The sequence below is a fragment of the Pristiophorus japonicus genome, chromosome 24 (assembly GCF_044704955.1).
Source record: "Pristiophorus japonicus isolate sPriJap1 chromosome 24, sPriJap1.hap1, whole genome shotgun sequence".
Classification (NCBI taxonomy): domain Eukaryota; kingdom Metazoa; phylum Chordata; class Chondrichthyes; family Pristiophoridae; genus Pristiophorus; species Pristiophorus japonicus.
In genome coordinates, this window is record NC_092000.1 from 11,452,773 (window position 1) to 11,475,685 (window position 22,913).

Sequence of the window (22,913 nt, forward strand, 5' to 3'; positions counted from 1 at the left end):
TTCGCTGCTAACCGTGCATAAAGGAAGAGCCCTACCTGGAACTCGGCTCGTTGGGCAGGCTCCAGACTGGTCTAAGGACAGCGGGTACTTTCTCCAAACACTCGCTGCCTCGTAATTCCAACTGGAGCAAAGCCAGGTTTAAAACCATCAGGATAGTGTGAATGGGCTGGGGCTCTTTGCTCTAGAAGAGAGAAGGCGGAGGGGTGACCTGACAGAGCTCTTTAAGATTATGAAGGGGTTCGATTGGGTCGACGTAGAGAAGATGTGGGGACGTGGGACGTGTGGGGAGTCCAAAGTTAGGGGTCATAAATGTAAGATCGTCACTAATAAACCCTATGGGGAATTCAGGAAAAACTTCTTTACCCAGAGAGGGGTGAGAATGTGGAACTCGCTGCCACAGGGAGTGGTTGAGGCAAATAGCATACATGCATTTAAGGGGAAGCTGGATAAACACATGAGGGAGAAAGGAATAGAAGGATATGTTGATGGGGTGAGATGGAGGAGCCTCGTGTGGAGCATAAACACCGGCACAGACCAGTTGCGTCAAATGGCCCGTTTCCGTGCTGTACATTCTGTGTCATTCTAAGTAAATTGCTCCCAAGCAGTCCAATGGATCATTAGATGCATCACTTTGAACTTTGAAATGTGAGGGGTTCAATGATCCTAGCCCCAGAAATTAACCAATAGGATAGCTTGGGCCAGCCAGCTTTGCATCACTCATCCCTGTCTGGTTGCTATGTGTAAATAGCACTTCCATCGTGTTTCCTCATGAAATTGGCCAGGATCCAACAACATTGGTGAGGCCACACCTGGAGTACTGCGTGCAGTTTTGGTTTCCATATTTACAAAAGGATATACTTGCTTTGGAGGCAGTTCAGAGAAGGTTCACACCAGGTTGATTCCGGAGATGAGGGGGTTGACTTATGAGGAAAGGTTGAGTAGGTTGGGCCTCTACTCATTGGAATTCAGAAGAATGAGAGATGATCTTATCGAAACGTATAAGATTATGAGGGGGCTTGACAAGGTGGATGCAGGGAGGATGTTTCCACTGATGGGGGGAGACTAGAACTAGAGGGCATGATCTTAGAATAAGGGGCTGCCCATTTAAAACAGAGATGAGGAGAAATTTCTTCTCTCAGAGGGTTGTAAATCTGTGGAATTCGCTGCCTCAGAGAGCTGTGGAAACTGGGACACTGAATACATTTAAGACAGAAAGAGAGAGTTTCTTAAACGATAAGGAAATAAGGACTTATGGGGAGTGGGCAGGGAAGTGGACCGGAGTCCATGATCAGATCAGCCATGATCGCATTAAATGGCGGAGCAGGCTCGAGGGGCCGTATGGCTTACTCCTGATCCTATTTCTTATGTTCTTATAACAGTCCTTAACTAAAGAAAAATTATACAGAAAAAACACAAGATTAGTTTTAGTGGAGTTGAGGTAGAAGATCAGCCATGATCTTATTGAATGGCGGAGCAGGCTCGAGGGGCCATACAGCCTATTCCTGCTCCCAATTCTTATACGTTCTTAAAAAGGAGGGGGGTTACAAAATGAAATATGTTTTTTTTTAATATACTGAATTTTTTTGGCTCTCCGGATGTGTGAAATGTTTTGTCTTTAGTAGAATTTCTCCATCATCTCGAAGCCTGTACCTTTTCAAAATGGCCGCTTCGAATGTAGTAGTCAGCCAAAGAACACCAGAGCTTCCCCAGTTGGTCAGTGAAGCGAGTTAGGCCTCCACGGATAATGGCCCCGACGTTCAGGGACTTCACCTTGTCCGGGTTTGTAGAAATTAGATGGCAGAGTTCGTGCCACAGCTGTGGAAAACAAAAAAAAAAAATTGCTTTTTTTGATGCCCCGCTCTTAAATACAGGAAATTAAAGACTTCGGTCCTCACCCGAAATGGCTCTCTTCATAAATTGCTGGTCACATGGAGAGAGAGAGAGAGAGAGAGAGAGGCCTAATTTAGTGATTGACTCTCAGATTTCGAACACTCGACTATCTTTTCATTGACATGTGACTAATTACAAAGTAAAAATGCATGGCGTATAATTGCAGGCCAGTCTGGGATGAAGGAGTTCCCCGCACCCCCCCACACGATCCCTGGAGCATGCTGGGATTTCCGCCAATGCTCGCGAGATAGCTATCAGCTTTCCATTGTGTACAGCGCATTCCTGCCCCAGAAGTGTACACACATTAAATTCAAATGTTATTTTCTGAAAATAGCAAAGAAATGCAATCATCAGAGCCGGCTCAAGTCCAACCAAGTCACAAAAAATGTCAATTCTACAATGGGATCCTTCAACTGAAGGATGGCGAGGCGGGCCACGACTTGGGTGGGAAATAAACTGAAAGAAACAGAAGCACTTTGATGCCTTATTGGGCATGCGCACTGATGGCGTGGTGAACAAGACAGATCAGGTCACTTCCAGTTTTAATTTCTCATTGCTGCAATGTTAGCCAATCTTGCCCAGGCAATGGTGGGCCCGGGGGGGGGGGGGGGGGGGGGTGGTGGCGGTGAGGGTGTGGGTTACCCACCTGGCTTGCATTATTGATAGCTGTCCAATGAACCCTGCTGGAAGCACACAAGTGGACACAGGGCGACACCATGGTCTGGCTCAGCCGTGAGTAGCCTTTTAAAACGAGATCTCTGCGCTCTGCCAATTCTGGCCTCTGGAGCATCCCCGACTTTAAGCCCTTTACCATCGACGGCCTTCAGTTGCTAGCTCCTGATTCCCTCCCTAAACCTCGCCACCTCTCTCTTGTCCTTCAAGATCCTCCTTAAAACCTACCTCTTTGACCAAGCTTTTGGTCACCTGCCCTAATATCACCTTATGTGTGGCTCGGTGTCAATTTTTGTTTCTGATAACGCTCCTGTGGAGCACCTCGAGAAGTTTTGCTTTGTTAACGGCGCTACACAAACAGAAGTCGTAATGTCTCAACTCACGCACACACGTGACAAATAGCTCCTTCGGTGAGGAACTGAAGAACCGTGGGGGCTAGTAAGATTGAACGTCTTCACAAGGGATCTGGAACTCGCTGCCTGGAAGAGTGGTGGATGCAGAAACCCTCACCACTTTGGTTGGATGGGCACTTAAAGTGCAGTAACCTGCAGGGTTACGGACCGAGAGCTGGTAATTGGGATTAGACTGGATGACCTTTTGTTGACCGACGAAGTATTAATGGTAAGTACTGCAGGGAATCGAATACGGCCAGGGTGATCTCCTGGACTAGTTTCGATCGCCTGGATGGGTCGGAGAGGAATTTTCCCAGATTTTTTCTCCCCAAATTGGCATGGGTTTTTTAATCTGGTTTTTGCCTCTCCCAGGAGATCACATGGCTCTGGTTGGGGTGAAGTGTCGAATGTTTCAGTATAAGGAGTGTCGCAGTTGTGTGAGGCGGACTGGTTGGGCCGGGTGCACTTTGCCTTTCCGTCATTGTTCATGGGTTTGTGTGTAACCTTCAGGGCTGCTGACCGAGGGCTGTGTGGCTCTGTCGGCCGGCACGGACACAATGGGCCGAAATGGCCTCCTTCTGTGCTGTAAATTTCTATGTTTTTAAGAGGGGTGAAAACTGAATCAAATGTCGGGGCATGCATTGAATCATAGAAATTAACGGCACAGAAAGAGGCCATTCGGCCCATCGTGTCCGTGCCGGCTGAAAAAGAGCTATCCAGCCTAATCCCACTTTCCAGCTCTCGGTCCGTAGCCCTGCAGGTTACGGCACTTCGAGTGTACATCCAAGTACTTTTTAAATGTGGCGAGGGTTTCTGCCTCTACCACCCTTTCAGGCAGTGAGTTCCAGACCCCATCACTCAACTCCTCTCGAAACCTCCCCCTAATTACTTCAAATCTATGCCCCCTGGTTGTTGACCCTTCTGCTAAGGGAACTAGGTCCTTCCTATCCACTCTATCTCAGCCCCTCATAATTTTATACACTTCAATCAGGTCTCCCCTCAGCCTCCTCTGTTCCAAAGAAAACAACCCCAGCCTATCCAATCTTTCCGCATTGCTAAGATTCTCCAGTCCTGGCAACATCCTCGCAAATCTCCTCTGCACCCTCTTTAGTGCGATCACATCTTTCCTGCCTTGTGGTGACTAGGACTGCACGCAGTGAAATCTCCATTATTTGCCACAGATGGAGACCGAGGCCTCTCTGCCCCAGAAAGCGGCAGATAATCACAAAACACCTCAATTTGCACATGTTTCTACAGTACAACAGATCTGTAACTGTTCCAGTACAACGGAACAATTCCCATTTTAACCTCACTGCAGCAAACCGCGTCCTCGGTGCACCTGACATCAAAAAAGGACCGAGGACTTCTGTTTCTGCTCCCTCACGCAAGAAGTGGCCAGACTGGAAACAAACTTACTTGATAGTTTGATTTCCCTTCTTTCGAGACAAACGATTCATCGTTCACAATGGCAGCAAGTCGGACGGCAGCCTCATCCAGACGATCGATCGAGTGCAGGTACTCGATGTATTCTTCTCCGTTTTCAGGGGACAGCTGGAAATATTGAAGCATTTTCAATCATTCAGAAATGAACGGGTTTTGTGGGGGCAGGGTGCAAATGGCAACCAGACTGCCAACCTACACCTAGACACATATACAACAGACACCTCAAAATCGCTGGAGAAATACCACCAACGATGTCTCCGCAAGATCCTGCAAATCTCCTGGGAGGACAGTCGCACCAACGTTAGCGTCCTCGACCAGGCCAACATCTCCAGCATCACAGCACTGACCACACTCGATCAGCTCCGCTGGGCAGGCCACATTGTTCACATGCCTGACATAAGACTCCCAAAGTAAGCGCTCTACTCGGAACTCCTACACATCAACCGAGCCCCAGGTGGGCAGAGGAAACGTTACAAGGACACCCTCAAAGCCTCCCTGATAAAGTGCAACATCCCCACCAACACCTGGGAGTCCCTGGCCAAAGACCGCCCCTAAGTGGAGAAAGTGCATCCGGGAGGGCGCTGAACACCTCGAGTCTCGTCGCCGAGAGCATGCAGAAACCAAGCGCAGGCAGCGGAAAGAGCGTGCGGCTAACCAAACTCCCCACCCACCCTTTCCTTCAACCACTGTCTGTCCCACCTGTGACAGAGACTGTAATTCCCGTATTGGGCTGTACAGTCACCTGAGAACTCACTTTTAGAGTGGAAGCAAGTCTTCCTCGATTTCGAGGGACTACCCATGATGATGGGGCTGTTTGAGTTTGGGGCCCAGAAGAGGCGAGGGCCCAGGGACAGCACGGGCCAGCCCACACTGCGATATGTGTGCGCACTAGGTCCGTGCAGCAGAGCTGGTCTCCAGTTGTCCTGGTTAACCCTTGCCACTGGACCAAGACCGAGCTCTGTCGAGCCCGTGTGGTGGCTGGTGTGCAACGGTCACCCCACGTTAAAAAAATCCACGAAGAAGCATCTTCCATCCTTCAGGATGTAGTTCGGGACCTGGAATATTAGGTCCTTCACTGAAACACCTGGGAACTCATCATTTTTGGCGTGGAAGCAAGTCATCCTCGATACGAGGGACTGCCTTTGATGATGACCATCCTGTAGCCTGGTACTAGAGAGTGAGTGACTGCAGTTAGTTTAACATCTTATTTAGAAGTCACCCTCCCCTTTATATTCTCTGTGAGATCAAGAATTTACATTATAGGACACCTCAAAGCTGCATAGCCATGATCTGCCGCTCGGAAGCACAGTACATGTGCCAACATGTGCCAGTGAATCCACTTTGCCAGCATGAACAATAATTTGGGTTAGCAAACCGACTCCTTCCTCTTTATGGAGAGTTTAAGGATTATTGAACATGAGGAATTCCACTGAGTGTCCCCAGATGAAAGAAGTATTTTTGGATCCTTGTGGCTTTCTTGGTTACTGTGAGCATCTTGCTGTGTTTCAGTGAATGTTGCACATTTGTTAAAATGCACATTACCTTCAACGTTCACTCCCTCCACCACCGGCGCCCCCTGGCTGCAGTGTGCACCATCTACACGATGCACTGCAGCAACTCGCCAAGGCTTCTTCGACAGCACCTCCCGAACCCACGACCTCTACCCCCCAGAAGGTCAAGGGCAGCAGGTGCATGGGAACACTGCTAACTCCAAGTCACACACCATCCTGCCTAGAAACATAGAAAATAGGTGCAGGAGTAGGCCATTCGGCCCTTCGAGCCTGCACCGCCATTCAATGAGTTCATGGCTGAACATGCGACTTCAGTCCCCCATTCCTGCTTTCTCGCCATACCTCTTGATCCCCCGAGTAGCAAGGACTACATCTAACTCCTTCTTGAATAAATTTAGTGAAGAGGCCATCGCCTGTCCCTTCGGCAGAGCTGGACAAGAGAGATAAATGAGGCAGTGCAGGCGCCTCCAATTTCCTGCCTCCGAGTGCAAAACACCTCCGCCAACCAAGATAAATAGTTTCTTGCCGCTGGAAACTTCATTTTAACGAAGCGATGCCGCAACATAAAGGGGCACGAGTGGCCATACAGCAGCAGAAAAACCCTCCTCGGGGACAATATACAGATAAATTATTCTGCAGCTCTGTGCTTGAGAATCTGTCGGGTCAATTAACCTGCTCACAGACGGCTGACTGACAAGTGCAACATCACGCCACCCCCCCCACCAAAAACTCAATGGCTGCTTCCCGTGGGCGATCGGGTTTTAAAAAAAACTTTTAAAAAAGATGTGCGTCTACCCGTTCCTGCTGCTCCCACGCGAGTTCCCGGTCCTGAGGCCTCCACTGACGTGCACGCGCTGCGACGCACAGTTAGGACACGCGCAGGGCTGGAGCTGCAGTCACATGGCTCTGGGCAGCCAATCAGGGTACAGTATGTTCTCATTCATAATAATGGGGACTCCGTAAGTTGGAAAACCCTTTATTATGAATGAGAAACAGCACGCCCCCCCCCCGCTCCAAACACACAAAACTCCAATAAAAAATAGAAAAATACACCACATGTTTTTATTAATTTAAAATTAAAGTTACTTATGGATTATAAAAGATATATTTTTCTGATTTTTTTTAAAAGTTTTTTTTTGCCTTCCACATATTATTTCGGCATTCCTTCATCGCCGCTGGGTCAAAAGGGTTATGGGGAGCGGGCGGGGAAGTGGAGCCGAGTCCATGATCAGATCAGCCATAATTTTATTGAATGGTGGAGCAGGCTCGAGGGGCCAAATGGCCGACTCCCGCTCCTAATTCTTATGTTGTTATGTATTCCGGACCTACCAATGCTGAACATCATCAGCACACGGGCTGCAGCGGTTCAAGGAGAAAATCCTCCACCACCTTCGCAAGGGCAACTAGGTGACGGGCAATAAACGTGGCCTTGCTGGTGACGCCCACATCCCGAGACCAAACAATAATTAAAAAAATAACAACTTCCAGTCTCTACACCAAGGACTGCAGTCAACGATACACAGGAGCCAGTCACCTAAACAGGCTCCTCTCACTTCGCAGCACATTGTGCAAATGAACCAAGGCACTCCGACCAGTAATGGATTGAACATTGCAACAGAACCCACCCCTCCCCACCCACCCACGGAGAAGGCCCAAATAGGAATGCCTCATTTCTTCTCGTACCTTCAAGTAGCGCCTGTAGACTCGGATCGCTGTCTCGGACAGCGGAAACAAGCGCACGAACTTCAGGTACATGGGCCAAATGCGATAGTGCTGGGTGACAGGGAGGGCCCGCAGGGCTCGGTCGAAGGTGCGGCGAGTTCTCGTCACCTTGCACTGGTCGACCAGGAACTGGCAGTAGTCCAGCCAAATACGTGGCATCTGTAAATTGAAGGAAAAATGCAAAGTGATTGTGTTTTTTTTTTTACACACCTCTCCTGTCCTGAAGTTGCTAATTCACGCTAGGGTACAGTCAGTCTCCTAGAGGGTCATTCTTCCACTCACACCTCACCCGGCTAGCTAGGTGTGAGCACAGCCAGGCTATTCAACCATGGGGGCACCACAGTGAAGCCCAATGCTGACCTCAATTGGGTCATAGACATAGTGTCCAATGGAGGCAGTGGTGGGAAAATTCAAGCCGAGTTCCCCCCCACTCTCTCCATGTGTCAGCTGTGGCTCAGTGGGCAGCACACTCGCCTCCGAGACAGAAGGTTGTGGGTTCAAATCCCACTCCAGAGACTTGAGCACAAAAATCTAGGCTGACACTCCCAGTGCAGTGCTGAGGGAGTGCTGCACTGTCGGAGGTGCCGTCTTTTGGATGAGACGTTAAACCGAGGCCCCGTCTGCTCTCTCAGGTGGATGTAAAAGATCCCACGCTGCTATTTCGAAGAAGAGCAGGGGCATTGTCCCCGGTGTCCTGGCCAATATTTATCCCTCAATCAGCATCACTAAAAATAGATTATCTGATCACTATCAAATTATTGTCTGTGGGCGCTTGCTGTGCGCAAGTTGGCTGCCGTGTTTCCCACATTACAACAGCGACTACACTCAAAAATGTCCTTCATTGGCTGTAAAGCGCTTTGGAATGTCTGCTGTTCGTGAAAGGTGCTATACAAGTCCAACTGTCTGCATAGCTCAAGGGCGTTGAGGTCAATTAGCTCACAAGTACCTCCATGACTAAGCTCAGCTAACTTGGCACAACACCACTCCCTCCTCCTCCATACCCTAAAGAACTAATGGTACAATCTCCTGGTTGTTCACAGTTCAATAATACACAAGTTGGTGCCTTTGCACACCAAGCCATCAGGAAACATTCAGCACATGTCAAACTCACTACAAAACAGACTCAGATGGTAGGTGAGCATTGGAGCAAAGTCCAGAGGCGGCAAACAGGTGGAGAAGGATTTTGGTGACAGTGGGAGTGAGGCAGGAGACATGGAGGTGAATGAGGCAGCGCTGAGATGAGGAGACATTTATTTCACTCAGAGGGTGGTGAATCTCTGGAATTCTCTACCCCAGAGGGCTGTGGATGCTTAGTCGTTGAGCATATTCAAGGCGGAGATCGATAGATGTTTGGACTCTAGGGGGAAGAGATATGGGGAGTGGACAGGAAAGTGGAGTTGACGTCAAAAGATCAGCCATGATAGTATTGAATGGTGGAGCAGACTCGAGGGGCCGAATGGCCTCCTCCTGCTCCTAATTCTTATGTCTTGATGGACAGAATATGGGGGTTTCCAGCTTTGGATGGAAAAGACCATCAGTTTGAGATATTGTTTAAGGAGCTGCCTACACCTTGCCCGGATAACAGTTTCACTCATTAACGATAGTGGCCTGCTCATAAAAGATTACAATAATGGACTTCATTTTTAAAGGGGAAGCCATTACATACCTTGTGCATGAAAACCAGTGCTCGCTCATGACAGTTATTAACCTCCTCAAACCCAGGGTCTGTGATGCACTTCCCCTTCACCTGTTTCCGCCGCTGCTTCAGATAATTGTACCACAGCTTGTAACTGGGAAAGAATTAGAAGCAGAATTAACATACAAGACTCTATCACGGTGTACAAAATCCCTGGGACCTAGTAAGTTCCATCAACAGTGCGCTCCCAATGCAGGAGACCAACATCTGTTTGTATACAAGCTAGCCCCACTCCAGGGACTTGAGCACATAAATCTAGGCCGACACTGCAGTGCTGATGGAGCGCTGCACTGTCGGAGGTGCTGTCTCTCGGATGGGACGTTAAACCATCTGCACTCTCAGGTGGACGTAAATGGTCCCACGGCATTATTTCACTGAAGAGCAGGGGAGTTATCCCCGGTGCCCTGTCCAAAGTTTCTCACTCAATCAACATAACTTAAAAAGACAGATTATCTGATCATTATCACACTGCTGTTTGTGGAAGCTTGCAGTGCACAAATTGGTGGCCGCGTTTCTTACATTACAACAATGACTACATTCCAAAAATTCTTCATTTGCTGAAAAGCGCTTCGAGACGTCCGGTGGTTATTAAAGGCATCATATAATTGCAAGTCTTTCGTCTTTCTTTCTATACACAATGTATATAGGACGGACAAATTATCTCCCCTCAAAACACTCACAAACTTTCTCCTAATGTGTTCATCTAAATTTTCTATTTTCATTTCAGATTCTCATTATTTATGTTTTTTTCCCCTTTTTATTCCTTCGATAATAAGGTAGAAGATGTTTCCCCTTGTGAGGGGGGGGGGGGGTCTAAAACTAGAAGACATAAATATAAGATAGTCACCAATATCTCCATTAAGAAATTCAAGAGGAACTCCTTTACTCAGAGAGTGGTGAGAATGTAGAACTCACTACCACAGGGAGTGGTCGAGGCGAATAGTATCGATGCATTTCAGAGGAAGCTGGATAAACACACGTGGGAGAAAGGAAGAGAGATTTATGCTGATCAGGTTTGATGAAGCAAGGTGGGAAGAGGCCAGTGTGGAGTATGAACACTGGCAAGGACCAAGTTGGGCCGAGAGGCCTGTTTCTGTGCTGTAAATACTATGCAAGTATTTTTTATTCTTGATCTCCCAGGGCGACGATCGCAGATAGCCTTTGGTCTGGTTCACTTGTCTGCACATCTCTGAAGCAACTGCTCCAACTAGGCAAAGCCAGTTGATTCTACACCGGGAATAGTGGCATAGTGGTTATATTACTAGACTAGCAATCCAGAGGCCTGGACTGACGATCCAGAGACCAGAGTTCAAATCTCACCACGGCAGCTGGGGAATTTAAATTCAGTTCATTAAATGAAAATCTGGAATAAAAAGCACCCATCAGTAAAGGTAACCGTGAAACTACCATTAAAACCCATCTGGTTCACTAATGCCCTTTAGGGAAGGAAATTTGTCTGGCCTATACAGTATGGTGTGCAGTTTTGGTCTCCTAATCTGAGGAAGGACATCTTGCTATTGAGGGAGTGCAGCAAAGGTTCACCAGACTGATTCCCGAGATGGCAGGACTGACATATGAAGAAAGGCTGGATCGACTGGGCTTATACTCACTGGAATTTAGAAGAATGAGAGGGGATCTCATAGAAACATAAAATTCTGACAGGATTGGACAGGTTAGATGCAGGAAGCATGTTCCCGATGTTGGGGAAGTCCAGAACCGGGGGTCACAGTCTAAGGATAAGGGGTAAGCCATTTAGGACCGAGATGAGGAGAAACGTCTTCACTCACAGAATTGTGAACCTGTGGAATTCTCTACCACAGAAAGTTGTTGAGGCCAGTTCATTAGATATATTCAAAAGGGAGTTTGATGTGACCCTTACGGCTAAAGGGATCAAGGGGTATGGAGAGAAAGCAGGAATGGGGTGCTGAAGTTGCATGATCAGCCATGATCATATTGAATGGCGGTGCAGGCTCGAAGGGCCGAATGGCCTACTCCTGCACCTATTTTCTATATGTGACTCCAGACCCACAATGTAGTTGACTCTTAACTGCCCTCTGAAATGGCAACTCACCACCACATTCTGGAGAGCAATTAGGAATGGGCAATAAATGCTGGCCTCGCCAGGGATCCAGTGAATACATTTTCTTTCAAAAAAAAAGGCAGGTATATGGAGTTCGGTCACAGATCAGCCATGATTTCACTGAATGGGGCTATATGGCCTCCTCCTGTTCCTGTTTTCTGAAATGGCCTAGCAAGCCATTTGGATGCATCAAAAAAAACCGGCAGCGGTGCAAGCTGGCTCACCACCTCCTTGTCAAAGGCAATTAGAGACGGGCAATAAATGCCGGCCTTGCCAACAACGCTCACATCCCGGGTGAATGAATTTTTTTAAAGTTCTAGCCACATTTAATCTACTACAGTCAAGGATTGTTAAACCTGCTTGCAAATGTCATGCTCCGGGGCAGGGATCACTTTCCTTTAGACTGACTGTGATGCCGGGTGTGTGATGGGACGTCACGTAAAACTTTGATCTGTGCAAAATGATGCTTTTTTTTTGAGTGGAATAGTGGCTTTTTTGCAGCTACACAAAAGCAGAATACCGTCGCTGCTGGAATCTGAAATAAAAGCAGAAAATGCTGGAAATTTCAGCAGGTCAGGCAGCGTCTGTGGAGAGAAACAGAGTGAACGTTTCAGATCTGCCACCAGGTTCTGACGAAGTGACACAGACCCGAAACGTTAACTCTGTTTCTCTCCACAGACGCTAGCTGACCCACTGAGATGTCTAGCATGGTCGGCTTTGTTTTGCTGTTGATGCTGGGAGGCTCGATTCCCCCCCCACGTGTAATCGGAACGTAGCACTGCTCACCGTAAGGGGAAGTGTTTTCACATTACCTGCCAGGAAGCTCTTTGAGTGCTCTCTCGTAGATCATGTTCACCACATGTTTGGGAGCAGACTGTTTATACTCTATGTAACGGATCCAGCATTTAACCGAGTAAGGATTGCGAATGATCTCTTCTTCGTAAGGCAGATCATCTTCTTCCTGTCAAACAGAGAAGCATCGGTGTGAACTGACTGAAAACAAGGGGACAAAAAAAATATCACTAGTCCATTGGGACAGAGCGAGTTGTTGAGCAAAAATTGTGCACTCGCAACACATCAAACATCTGCTCCGTCAGTACATCGCCGAAACACAGCATGGAAGGTTCTTTCCATATTCGCGAAAGGATATACTTGCTTTGGAGGCAGTTCAGCGAAGGTTCACTAGGTTGATTCCGGTGATGAGGGGGTTGACTTGAGGAAAGGTTGAGTAGGTTGGGCCTCTACTCATTAGAATTCAGAAGAATGAGAGATGATCTTATAGAAACGTATAAGATTATGATGGATGCAGAGAGGATGTTTCCACTGATGGGGGAGGCTAGAACTAGGGGACATAAACTTAGAATACGGGCCGCCCATTTAAAACTGAGAGGAGGAGGAATTTCTTCTCGCAAAGGATTGTAAATCTATGGAATTCACTGCCTCAGAGAGTGTAGTCACTGTTGTAATGTAGGAAACACGGCAGCCAATTTGCGCACAGCAAGCTCCCACAAACAGCAATGTGATAATGAGCAGATAATCTGCTTTTTTTGTTATGTTGATGGAAGAATAAATATTGGCCCCAGGACACTAGATCCCATAGCACTATTTCAAAGTGCAGAGAAATGATTCCTGGTGTCCCGACCAATATTTATCCCTCAATCAATAATCACTAAAACAGAGTGGTTTGCGCTGCGGGCAATTTGCTGCCGTCTTTCAGACGAGACGTTAAACCGACGTCTGCTCTCTCCAGTAGACCTGAAAGATCCCACGGCACTACTTCAAAGAGCGGGGATTTATCCCCGGTGTACTGGGGCCAGTATTTATCCCTCAATCAACAAAACAAAAACAGATTATCTGGTCATTATCACATTGCTGTTTGTGGGAGCTTGCTGAGCGCAGGTTGGCTGCCGCGTTTCCCACATTACAACAGTGACCACACTCCAAAAGTACTTCATTGGCTGTGAAGCGCTTTGGGACGTCCGGTGATCATGAAAGGCGCTATATAAAAACAAGTCTTTCTTAAACTCTCACACACTGTTGGGTAGAGGAACCACCCTCTGCCTCACCGCTGTGCACCAGCAAACACCCTACTCCGTCACTTTGCTGTGTGGGAAACTGCCTCATACTGACCCTGCTGCTGCTTCTTCTTAGGCAGTCCCCCGGAGTCAGGGATGACTTGCTGCCACACTAAAATGAGTTCTAAGGTGACTGATGAGAGCAATGTGGGCCAGCTCCCGAACTTCATTTTAAAAGGGTGGAAGATGCCCGTGCGTGGATTTTTTTTTAAAACGTGTGGTGGCTGTTGCACACCAACCACCACACGGGCCTGACGGAGCACGATCTCGGTCCAATGGCGAGGGGAGCCAAGACAATTGTAGACCAGGCTCTGCTGCATGGGCCTAACACTAACACACACACAAACACACACACACACACGTTCCTACTGACACTCCCCAGCACCAGCTCCAGCACTCTGCTCTCCATGCACAGGCTCTGCTGGTTGGTTACCACACGTGTACTGGCCTCGGGTCCCCACCTCGCTGCTGGCCTCTTGATAGCAATAATTGCACTCTGACTCACGATCAGTGAACTTAACATAGACCAGGTATTGTACCTGCGAGCTTTCTCGTCTGCGTGGTCCAGCGTCGACTAACTTAGCCATCAGAGGAAGCTCCTTATTTCTATTTTTAACCCATGAAAACATTCTGACCTTCTTTCACTCACAAACATTATTGCAAGTTGGCCCCATTTACTGGTGCCCCTCCCCTATCCCCCCATTTGATGGAGCCCTCCCCATCCCCCATTTACTGGAGCCTTCCCCATCCCCCATTTACTGGTGCCCCTCCCATAGTATGCTCACAGGTTTGTAGAGGCTTAGCCAGCCACGTGATGTTCACAAGACTCAATAAAACCCCAGCCAGTTGGGTTTGGGGGATTCACATTGAGGCAGGTGGTTGTGAGCCTGGTGGATGAACTGGTAATGTGTGGTGTGATTGTTAAACCTTTGCTAATAAACCAACTTGTTCTTAATAGCAATGTGTTGCTATTAATTCTTAAGCAAAGAACCCATGAAGCAAATACATTACAGTACCTACTGAATCTGCCTCTCTAAAGCCCAATATCCTTCCTACCGTGTGGAGCCAAATACGGCACAGGCTTCCAGGGTGCATGGGCCAACACTAATTGATAATTGACACTAAACTGAGTTACAGGACACAGGATGGAAGGTATGGATATGGACGTGGTGTGGTTGTACTGTAGAGCTGCCCTGAAGTACATTCTCTGGGCAGAACACAGACACTAAAAAGGCAGCGAGAGAGATTCCGCCCAGGTCTGCAGGACAGGATGCCGAGGAGTCAAGTCGAAGTCAAGCATTGTATCCGACCAAATTGGATTCATTTTCTTGTAAATCACAGATCGTGAAGTTGTACCATATGATTCCAATTATTGCCCTGAACTTCACCGGACTCGGGCATAAAAAGCTGCTTAAAACCAGGCCTAGTCTAATCTAGTGACAACTTGGGTCCCCGTCACAGAGATGAAGGCAGACTTGGGATGTGGAGCAGCTGCCTGTGTCTTTACTGACCCTGCGGTGACAGTATGATTGCGCTCTCAGCCCAGCAGGTTGTGAGATAGCAAGATCTTCAGATTGTCACTGAAGCAGATACATAAATAATAATTATTCATAAATAATATTCATAAATATACAAATGATATTCATAAATATATATAAATGATATTCATAAATAATACTATACACAAATAAATTCTACACAATATACATAAATATAAATAGATAAATATAGAAATAATATTCATAAACAAATATACATCAATGATATTCATAAATGGTGGAATTTTGCATTGGGATGGAGAATGAAACAGTTAATTCAGAGACCATGGTCCAGAACTTAAAGAAGGCTAACTTTGAAGGTATGAGGCGTGAATTGGCTGGGATGGATTGGCGAATGATACTTAAGGGGTTGACTGTGGATGGGCAATGGCAGACATTTAGAGACCGCATGGATGAACTACAACAATTGTACATTCCTGTCTGGCATAAAAATAAAAAAGGGAAGGTGGCTCAACCGTGGCTATCAAGGGAAATCAGGGATAGTATTAAAGCCAAGGAAGTGGCATACAAATTGGCCAGAAATAGCAGCGAACCTGGGGACTGGGAGAAATTTAGAACTCAGCAGAGGAGGACAAAGGGTTTGATTAGGGCAGGAAATTAGAGTACGAGAGGAAGCTTGCAGGAAACATTAAGGCGGATTGCAAAAGTTTCTATAGATATGTAAAGAGAAAAAGGTTAGTAAAGACAAACGTAGGTCCCCTGCAGTCAGAATCAGGGGAAGTCATAACGGGGAACAAAGAAATGGCGGACCAATTGAACAAGTACTTTGGTTCGGTATTCACTAAGGAGGACACTAACAACATTCCGGATATAACAAGGGTCAGAGGGTCTAGTAAGGAGGAGGAACTGAGGGAAATCTTTATTAGTCGGGAAATTGATGGGATTGAAGGCCGATAAATCTCCAGGGCCTGATGGACTGCATCCCAGAGTACTTAAGGAGGTGGCCTTGGAAATAGCGGATGCATTGACAGTCATTTTCCAACATTCCATAGACTCTGGATCAGTTCCTATGGAGTGGAGGGTAGTCAATGTAACCCCACTTTTTAAAAAAGGAGGGAAAGAGAAAACAGGGAATTATAGACCGGTCAGCCTGACATCGGTAGTGGGTAAAATGATGGAATCAATTATTAAGGATGTCATAGCAGCGCATTTGGAAAGAGGTGACATGATAGGTCCAAGTCAGCATGGATTTGTGAAAGGGAAATCATGCTTGACAAATCTTCTGGAATTTTTTGAGGATGTTTCCAGTAGAGTGGACAAGGGAGAACCAGTTGATGTGGTATATTTGGACTTTCAGAAGGCTTTCGACAAGGTCCCACACAAGAGATTAATGTGCAAAGTTAAAGCACATGAGATTGGGGGTGGTGTGCTGACATGGATTGAGAACTGGTTGTCAGACAGGAAGCAAAGAGTAGGAGTAAATGGGGACTTTTCAGAATGGCAGGCAGTGACTAGTGGGGTACCACAAGGTTCTGTGCTGGGGTCCCAGCTGTTTACATTGTACATTAATGATTTAGACGAGGAGATTAAATGTAGTATCTCCAAATTTGCGGATGACACTAAGTTGGGTGGCAGTGTGAGCTGCGAGGAGGATGCTATGAGGCTGCAGAGTGACTTGGATAGGTTAGGTGAGTGGGCAAATGCGTGGCAGATGAAGTATAATGTGGATAAATGTGAGGTTATCCACTTTGGTGGTAAAAACAGAGAGACAGACTATTATCTGAATGGTGACAGATTAGGAAAAGGGGAGGTGCAAAGAGACCTGGGTGTCATGGTACATCAGTCATTGAAGGTTGGCATGCAGGTGCAGCAGGCAGTTAAGAAAGCAAATGGCATGTTGGCCTTCATAGCGAGGGGATTTGAGTACAGGGGCAGGGAGGTGTTGCTACAGTTGTACAGGGCCTTGGTGAGGCCACACCTGGAGTATTGTGTACAGTTTTGGTCTCCTAACCTGAGGAAGGACATTCTTGCTATTGAGGGAGTGCAGCGAAGGTTCACCAGACTGATTCCCGGGATGGCGGGACTGACCTATCAAGAAAGACTGGATCAACTGGGCTTGTATTCACTGGAGTTCAGAAGAATGAGAGGGGACCTCATAGAAACATTTAAAATTCTGACGGGGTTAGACAGGTTAGATGCAGGAAGAATGTTCCCAATGTTGGGGAAGTCCAGAACCAGAGGTCACAGTCTAAGGATAAGTGGTAAGCCATTTAGGACCGAGATGCGGAGGAACTTCTTCACCCAGAGAGTGGTGAACCTGTGGAATTCTCTACCACAGAAAGTTGTTGAGGCCAATTCACTAAATATATTCAAAAGGGAGTTAGATGAGGTCCTTACTACTAGGGGGATCAAGGGGTATGGCGAGAAAGCAGGAATGGGGTACTGAAGTTGAATGTTCAGCCATGAACTCATTGAATGGCGGTGCAGGCTAGAAGGGCCGAATGGCCTACTCCTGCACCTATTTTCTATGTTTCTATGTTTCTATAATAAATAATATACACAAATAATAAATACTATACAAAATACACATAAATAATATATAAACAGTTCCAGACTCTGTAATCAATGTATTTAACATATTGGGGCAATATTTGCAGCTTGATTTAGTAAATTAAATCCAAATAAGTTGCTTTGAAAGAATGAGCCGTGAAGCTGCAGCCGGATTGAGAATAAATGGAGGCCGAGGCCTCAGGTGGGGCCTCCCTGGTCCCGGGACTGGCGCTGGGCCGAGCCTGGAGTCGCTCCCCGGCACTTTGCTTCACTTACGAAAGTAACGTTGGCTTTCTGCGCCATGGCCGGCATCGCTCGCGTCACTCGCTCCTTCACCCGGCTCCGGCTCACAACCCTGGCCCGCCGAGCTCCCGCCGTTCTCATTGGTTCCCCCTCCCGTCCGACACCGGACTGTACCGCCTTCCCGCTCTGCCGATTGGACAATAACGAATGGTTGACGTTTGGCCAATCCAATTGGCTACGTCCGCTCTCTCTTTGACCTTATTGGATAATACTGTCGTGATTGGCACTCACTCTTAGAATATGATTGGCTAATTCTGCACGTCACACGTGGCCCGTCCCTCTTCATTTTTATTGGATAACAATACCGTGATTGGCTAATTCTGCAAATCGTTGATTGCATGTGCTTGCCTCTCTTTATTCTTATTGGATAATACTGCCGTGATTGACACTCGTTGTTAGAATGTGATTAGTTAATTCTGTTCTTCACACGTGGCCGTCTCTCGTTATTCTTATTGGATAATACTGCCGTGATTGACACTCATTGCTAGAATGTGATTGTTTAATTCTGTTCTCTACACGTGGCCTGTCTCACGTTATTCCTATTGGATAATACTGCTGTGATTGGCACGGAGAGTTAGAGTGTGATTGGTTCATTCTGCAAATCTGTGATGGGATGCTGCTCTTCACACGTGGTCTATCTCTCTGTGTTCTTATTGGATAATAGTGTGATTGACACCAAATATTGAGAGGTTATTGGAGGACTTCAGTGTTCCCGCCTCTCTTCGTGTGATTGGATAAGACATTAATTTAGGCATAATATTGAAATCTGATTGGTTGACATATAATGATTGGCAGGCCTTGTTGATATTTATGATATTGATATGACTGATGCTAGTCATTGTATTCTATGTCTTTCTGCATTTGTAAAACTAATCGATTATATGCCGCGGAGCCTGGAGTTGGCATATTATATAACAATGTTTTAAATTAGCCAATAGATTCCAGCACTGGTCTATATTTTATATATTATTATATTTTCTCTACCATCATTATAAAAGTATTTTTGCAGCAGGGTATATCAATGATGGTACATCGAAAGCCGAAGGGCGTTGATCGTTCAGGAGCCCTGTGCCGATGCTCTTTTCCTCATTGCCGTCCGGGGCGTGGCCGAGATAGGCAACTCACTGAAAGTGAGACAGAGTTGCATTTCTATAGCGCCTTTCGCGACCACCGGTTCGGCCCAAAGCGCATGACGGCCAATGAAGTACAGAAACAAGAAAGTTACGCTAAACCGGTTAGAAATCAGTAGTTAGCCTCAGATGGAGTATTGTGTCCAACTCTCGGCACCACACTTTGAGGAAGAATGTTAAGGTTTTGGAGAGAACATAAGAAATAGGAGCAGGAGTAGGCCATTTGGCTCCAATAACCTGCGCTGGCTCTGCAAAACAGCTATCCAATTAGTCCCTTCCTTTACTCTTTACCCATAGCCCTGTAACTATTCCCTTTTTAAGTCTACTTCCAAATCCCTTTTAAAAGTTGCTATTGAATCTGCTTTTGCCACCCATTCAGGCAGCGCATTCCAGATCATAAATGGCTGGGGTTTTATTGAGTCTTGTGAAAATCACGTGACTGGCTAAGCCACTCCCAACTCAACTTCTCAACCAACCAGTGAGTATAGTCACAGGTGCATACATTATACTTTCATAAGAACACAAGAACATAATAGGAGCAGGAGTAGGCCATATGGCCCCTCGAGCCTGCTCCGCCATTCAATAAGATCATGGCTGATCTAATCATGGACTCAGCTCCACTTCCACGCTCGCTCCCCATAACCCCTTGTCCTAGGGGGAGTGTTTGCTAGTGCTGTTGGGGAGGAGTTAAACTAATATTGCAGGGGGATGGGAACCTATGCAGGGAGACAGAGGGAGACAAAAATGAGGCAAAAGCAAAAGACAGAAAGGAGATGAGGAAAAGTGGAGGGCAGAGAAACCCAAGGCAAAGAACAAAAAGGGCCACTGTACAGCAAAATTCTAAAAGGACAAAGGGTGTTAAAAAAGCAAGCCTGAAGGCTTTGTGTCTTAATGCAAGCAGTATCCGCAATAAGGTGGATGAATTAACTGTGCAAATAGATGTTAACAAATATGATGTGATTGGGATTACGGAGACATGGCTCCAGGATGATCAGGGCTGGGAACTCAACATCCAGGGGTATTCAACATTCAGGAAGGATAGAATAAAAGGAAAAGAAGGTGGGGTAGCATTGCTGGTTAAAGAGGAGATTAATGCAATAGTTAGGAAAGACATTAGCTTGGATGATGTGGAATCTATATGGGTAGAGCTGCAGAACACTAAAGGGCAAAAAACATTAGTGGGAGTTTTGTACAGACCTCCAAACAGTAGTAGTGATGTTGGGGAGGGCATCAAACAGGAAATTAGGAGTGCATGCAATAAAGGTGCAGCAGTTATAATGGGTGACTTTAATATGCACATAGATTGGGCTAGCCAAACTGGAAGCAATACGGTGGAGGAGGATTTCCTGGAGTGCATAAGGGATGGTTTTTAAGACCAATATGTCGAGGAACCAACTAGGGGGAGGCCATCTTAGACTGGGTGTTGTGTAATGAGAGAGGATTAATTAACAATCTCATTGTGCGAGGCCCCTTGGGGAAGAGTGACCATAATATGGTGGAATTCTGCATTAGGATGGAGAATGAAACAGTTAATTCAGAGACCATGGTCCAGAACTTAAAGAAGGGTAACTTTGAAGGTATGAGGCGTGAATTGGCTAAGATAGATTGGTGAATGATACTTAAGGGGTTGACTGTGGATGGGCAATGGCAGACATTTAGAGACCGCATGGATGAATTACAACAATTGTACATTCCTGTCTGGCGTAAAAATAAAAAAGGGAAGGTAGCTCAACCGTGACTATCAATGGAAATCAGGGATAGTATTAAAGCCAAGGAAGTGGCATACAAATTGGCCAGAAATAGCAGCGAACCTGGGGACTGGGAGAAATTTAGAACTCAGCAGAGGAGGACAAAGGGTTTGATTAGGGCAGGGAAAATGGAGTACGAGAAGAAGCTTGCAGGGAACATTAAGGCGGATTGCAAAAGTTTCTATAGGTATGTAAAGAGAAAAAGGTTAGTAAAGACAAACGTAGGTCCCCTGCAGTCAGAATCAGGGGAAGTCATAACGGGAAACAAAGAAATGGCAGACCAATTGAACAAGTACTTTGGTTCAGTATTCACTAAGGAGGACACAAACAACCTTCCGGATATAAAAGGGGTCAGAGGGTCTAGTAAGGAGGAGGAACTGAGGGAAATCTTTATTAGTCGGGAAATTGTGTTGGGGAAATTGATGGGATTGAAGGCCGATAAATCCCCAGGGCCTGATGGACTGCATCCCAGAGTACTTAAGGAGGTGGCCTTGGAAATAGCGGATGCATTGACAGTCATTTTCCAACATTCCATTGACTCTGGATCAGTTCCTATCGAGTGGAGGGTAGCCAATGTAACCCCACTTTTTAAAAAAGGAGGGAGAGAGAAAGCAGAGAATTATAGACCGGTCAGTCTGACCTCAGTAGTGGGTAAAATGATGGAATCAATTACTAAGGATGGCATAGCAGCGCATTTGGAAAATGGTGACATGATAGGTCCAAGTCAGCATGGATTTGTGAAAGGGAGATCATGCTTGACAAATCTTCTGGAATTTTTTGAGGATGTTTCCAGTAAAGTGGACAAAGGAGAACCAGTTGATGTGGTATATTTGGACTTTCAGAATGCTTTCGACAAGGTCCCACACAGATTAATGTGCAAAGTTAAAGCACATGGGATTGGGGGTAGTGTGCTGACGTGGATTGAGAACTGGTTGTCAGACAGGAAGCAAGAGTAGGAGTAAATGGGTACTTTTCAGAATGGCAGGCAGTGACTAGTGGGGTACCGCAAGGTTCTGTGCTGGGGCCCCAGCTGTTTACACTGTACATTAATGATTTAGACGACGGGATTAAATGTAGTATCTCCAAATTTGCGGATGACACTAAGTTGGGTGGCAGTGTGAGCTGCGAGGAGGATGCTATGAGGCTGCAGAGTGACTTGGATAGGTTAGGTGAGTGGGCAAATGCGTGGCAGATGAAGTATAATGTGGATAAATGTGAGTTATCCACTTTGGTGGTAAAAACAGAGAGACAGACTATTATCTGAATGGTGACAGATTAGGAAAAGGGAAGGTGCAACGAGACCTGGGTGTCATGGTACCTCAGTCATTGAAGGTTGGCATGCAGGTACAGCAGGCGGTTAAGAAAGCAAATGGCATGTTGGCCTTCATAGCGAGGGGATTTGAGTACAGGGGCAGGGAGGTGTTGCTACAGTTGTACAGGGCCTTGGTGAGGCCACACCTGGAGTATTGTGTACAGTTTTGGTCTCCTAACTTGAGGAAGGACAATCTTGCTATTGAGGGAGTGCAGCGAAGATTCACCAGACTGATTCCCGGGATGGTGTGACTGACCTATCAAGAAAGACTGGATCAACTGGGCTTGTATTCACTGGAGTTCAGAAGAGTGAGAGGGGACCTCATAGTTTAAAATTCTGACGGGATTGGACAGGTTAGATGCAGGAAGAATGTTCCCGATGTTGGGGAAGTCCAGAACCAGGGGGCACAGTCTAAGGATAAGGGGTAAGCCATTTAGGACCGAGATGAGGAGAAACTTCTTCACCCAGAGAGTGGTGAACCTGTGGAATTCTCTACCACAGAAAGTAGTTGAGGCCAATTCACTAAATATATTCAAAAGGGAGTTAGATGAAGTCCTTACTACTCGGGGGATCAAGGGGTATGGCGAGAAAGCAGGAAGGGGGTACTGAAGTTTCATGTTCAGCCATGAACTCATTGAATGGCGATGCAGGCTAGAAGGGCTGAATGGCCTGCTCCTGCACCTATTTTCTATGTTTCTATCTCCTTATCATTTAAGCAACTGTCTATTTCTGTCATTCCTTCTCCCTTTGTGTGCATCCTGTCTGTGGCATCTCTTTGAAAGAGCTATCGACTTAATCCCGCTCCCCTGCTCTGTCCCCGTAGCCCTGTAAAAACATTTCCCTTCAAGTATTCATCCAACGCGACCAGCCGGATTATATTAATTAAAAAA

General features: G+C 46.6%; 1 protein-coding gene across 1 annotated transcript in view; it reads right to left on the minus strand.

The window, feature by feature from the left end:
* The window catches only part of xab2 (XPA binding protein 2), a 52,915-nt gene extending 34,987 nt beyond the window's left edge, over positions 1 to 17,928 (minus strand). Inside the window, exons 1-6 of the mRNA XM_070867251.1 lie at positions 17,807 to 17,928; positions 12,219 to 12,367; positions 9,297 to 9,420; positions 7,592 to 7,789; positions 4,371 to 4,505; positions 1,651 to 1,815 (exon numbers count right to left, since the gene is read on the minus strand). Of these exons, the coding sequence (XP_070723352.1) occupies positions 1,651 to 1,815; positions 4,371 to 4,505; positions 7,592 to 7,789; positions 9,297 to 9,420; positions 12,219 to 12,367; positions 17,807 to 17,914 (879 nt within the window). The 5' untranslated portion in view covers positions 17,915 to 17,928. The remainder of the gene's footprint in view (positions 1 to 1,650; positions 1,816 to 4,370; positions 4,506 to 7,591; positions 7,790 to 9,296; positions 9,421 to 12,218; positions 12,368 to 17,806) is intronic.
* Positions 17,929 to 22,913: the final 4,985 nt, after the last annotated feature.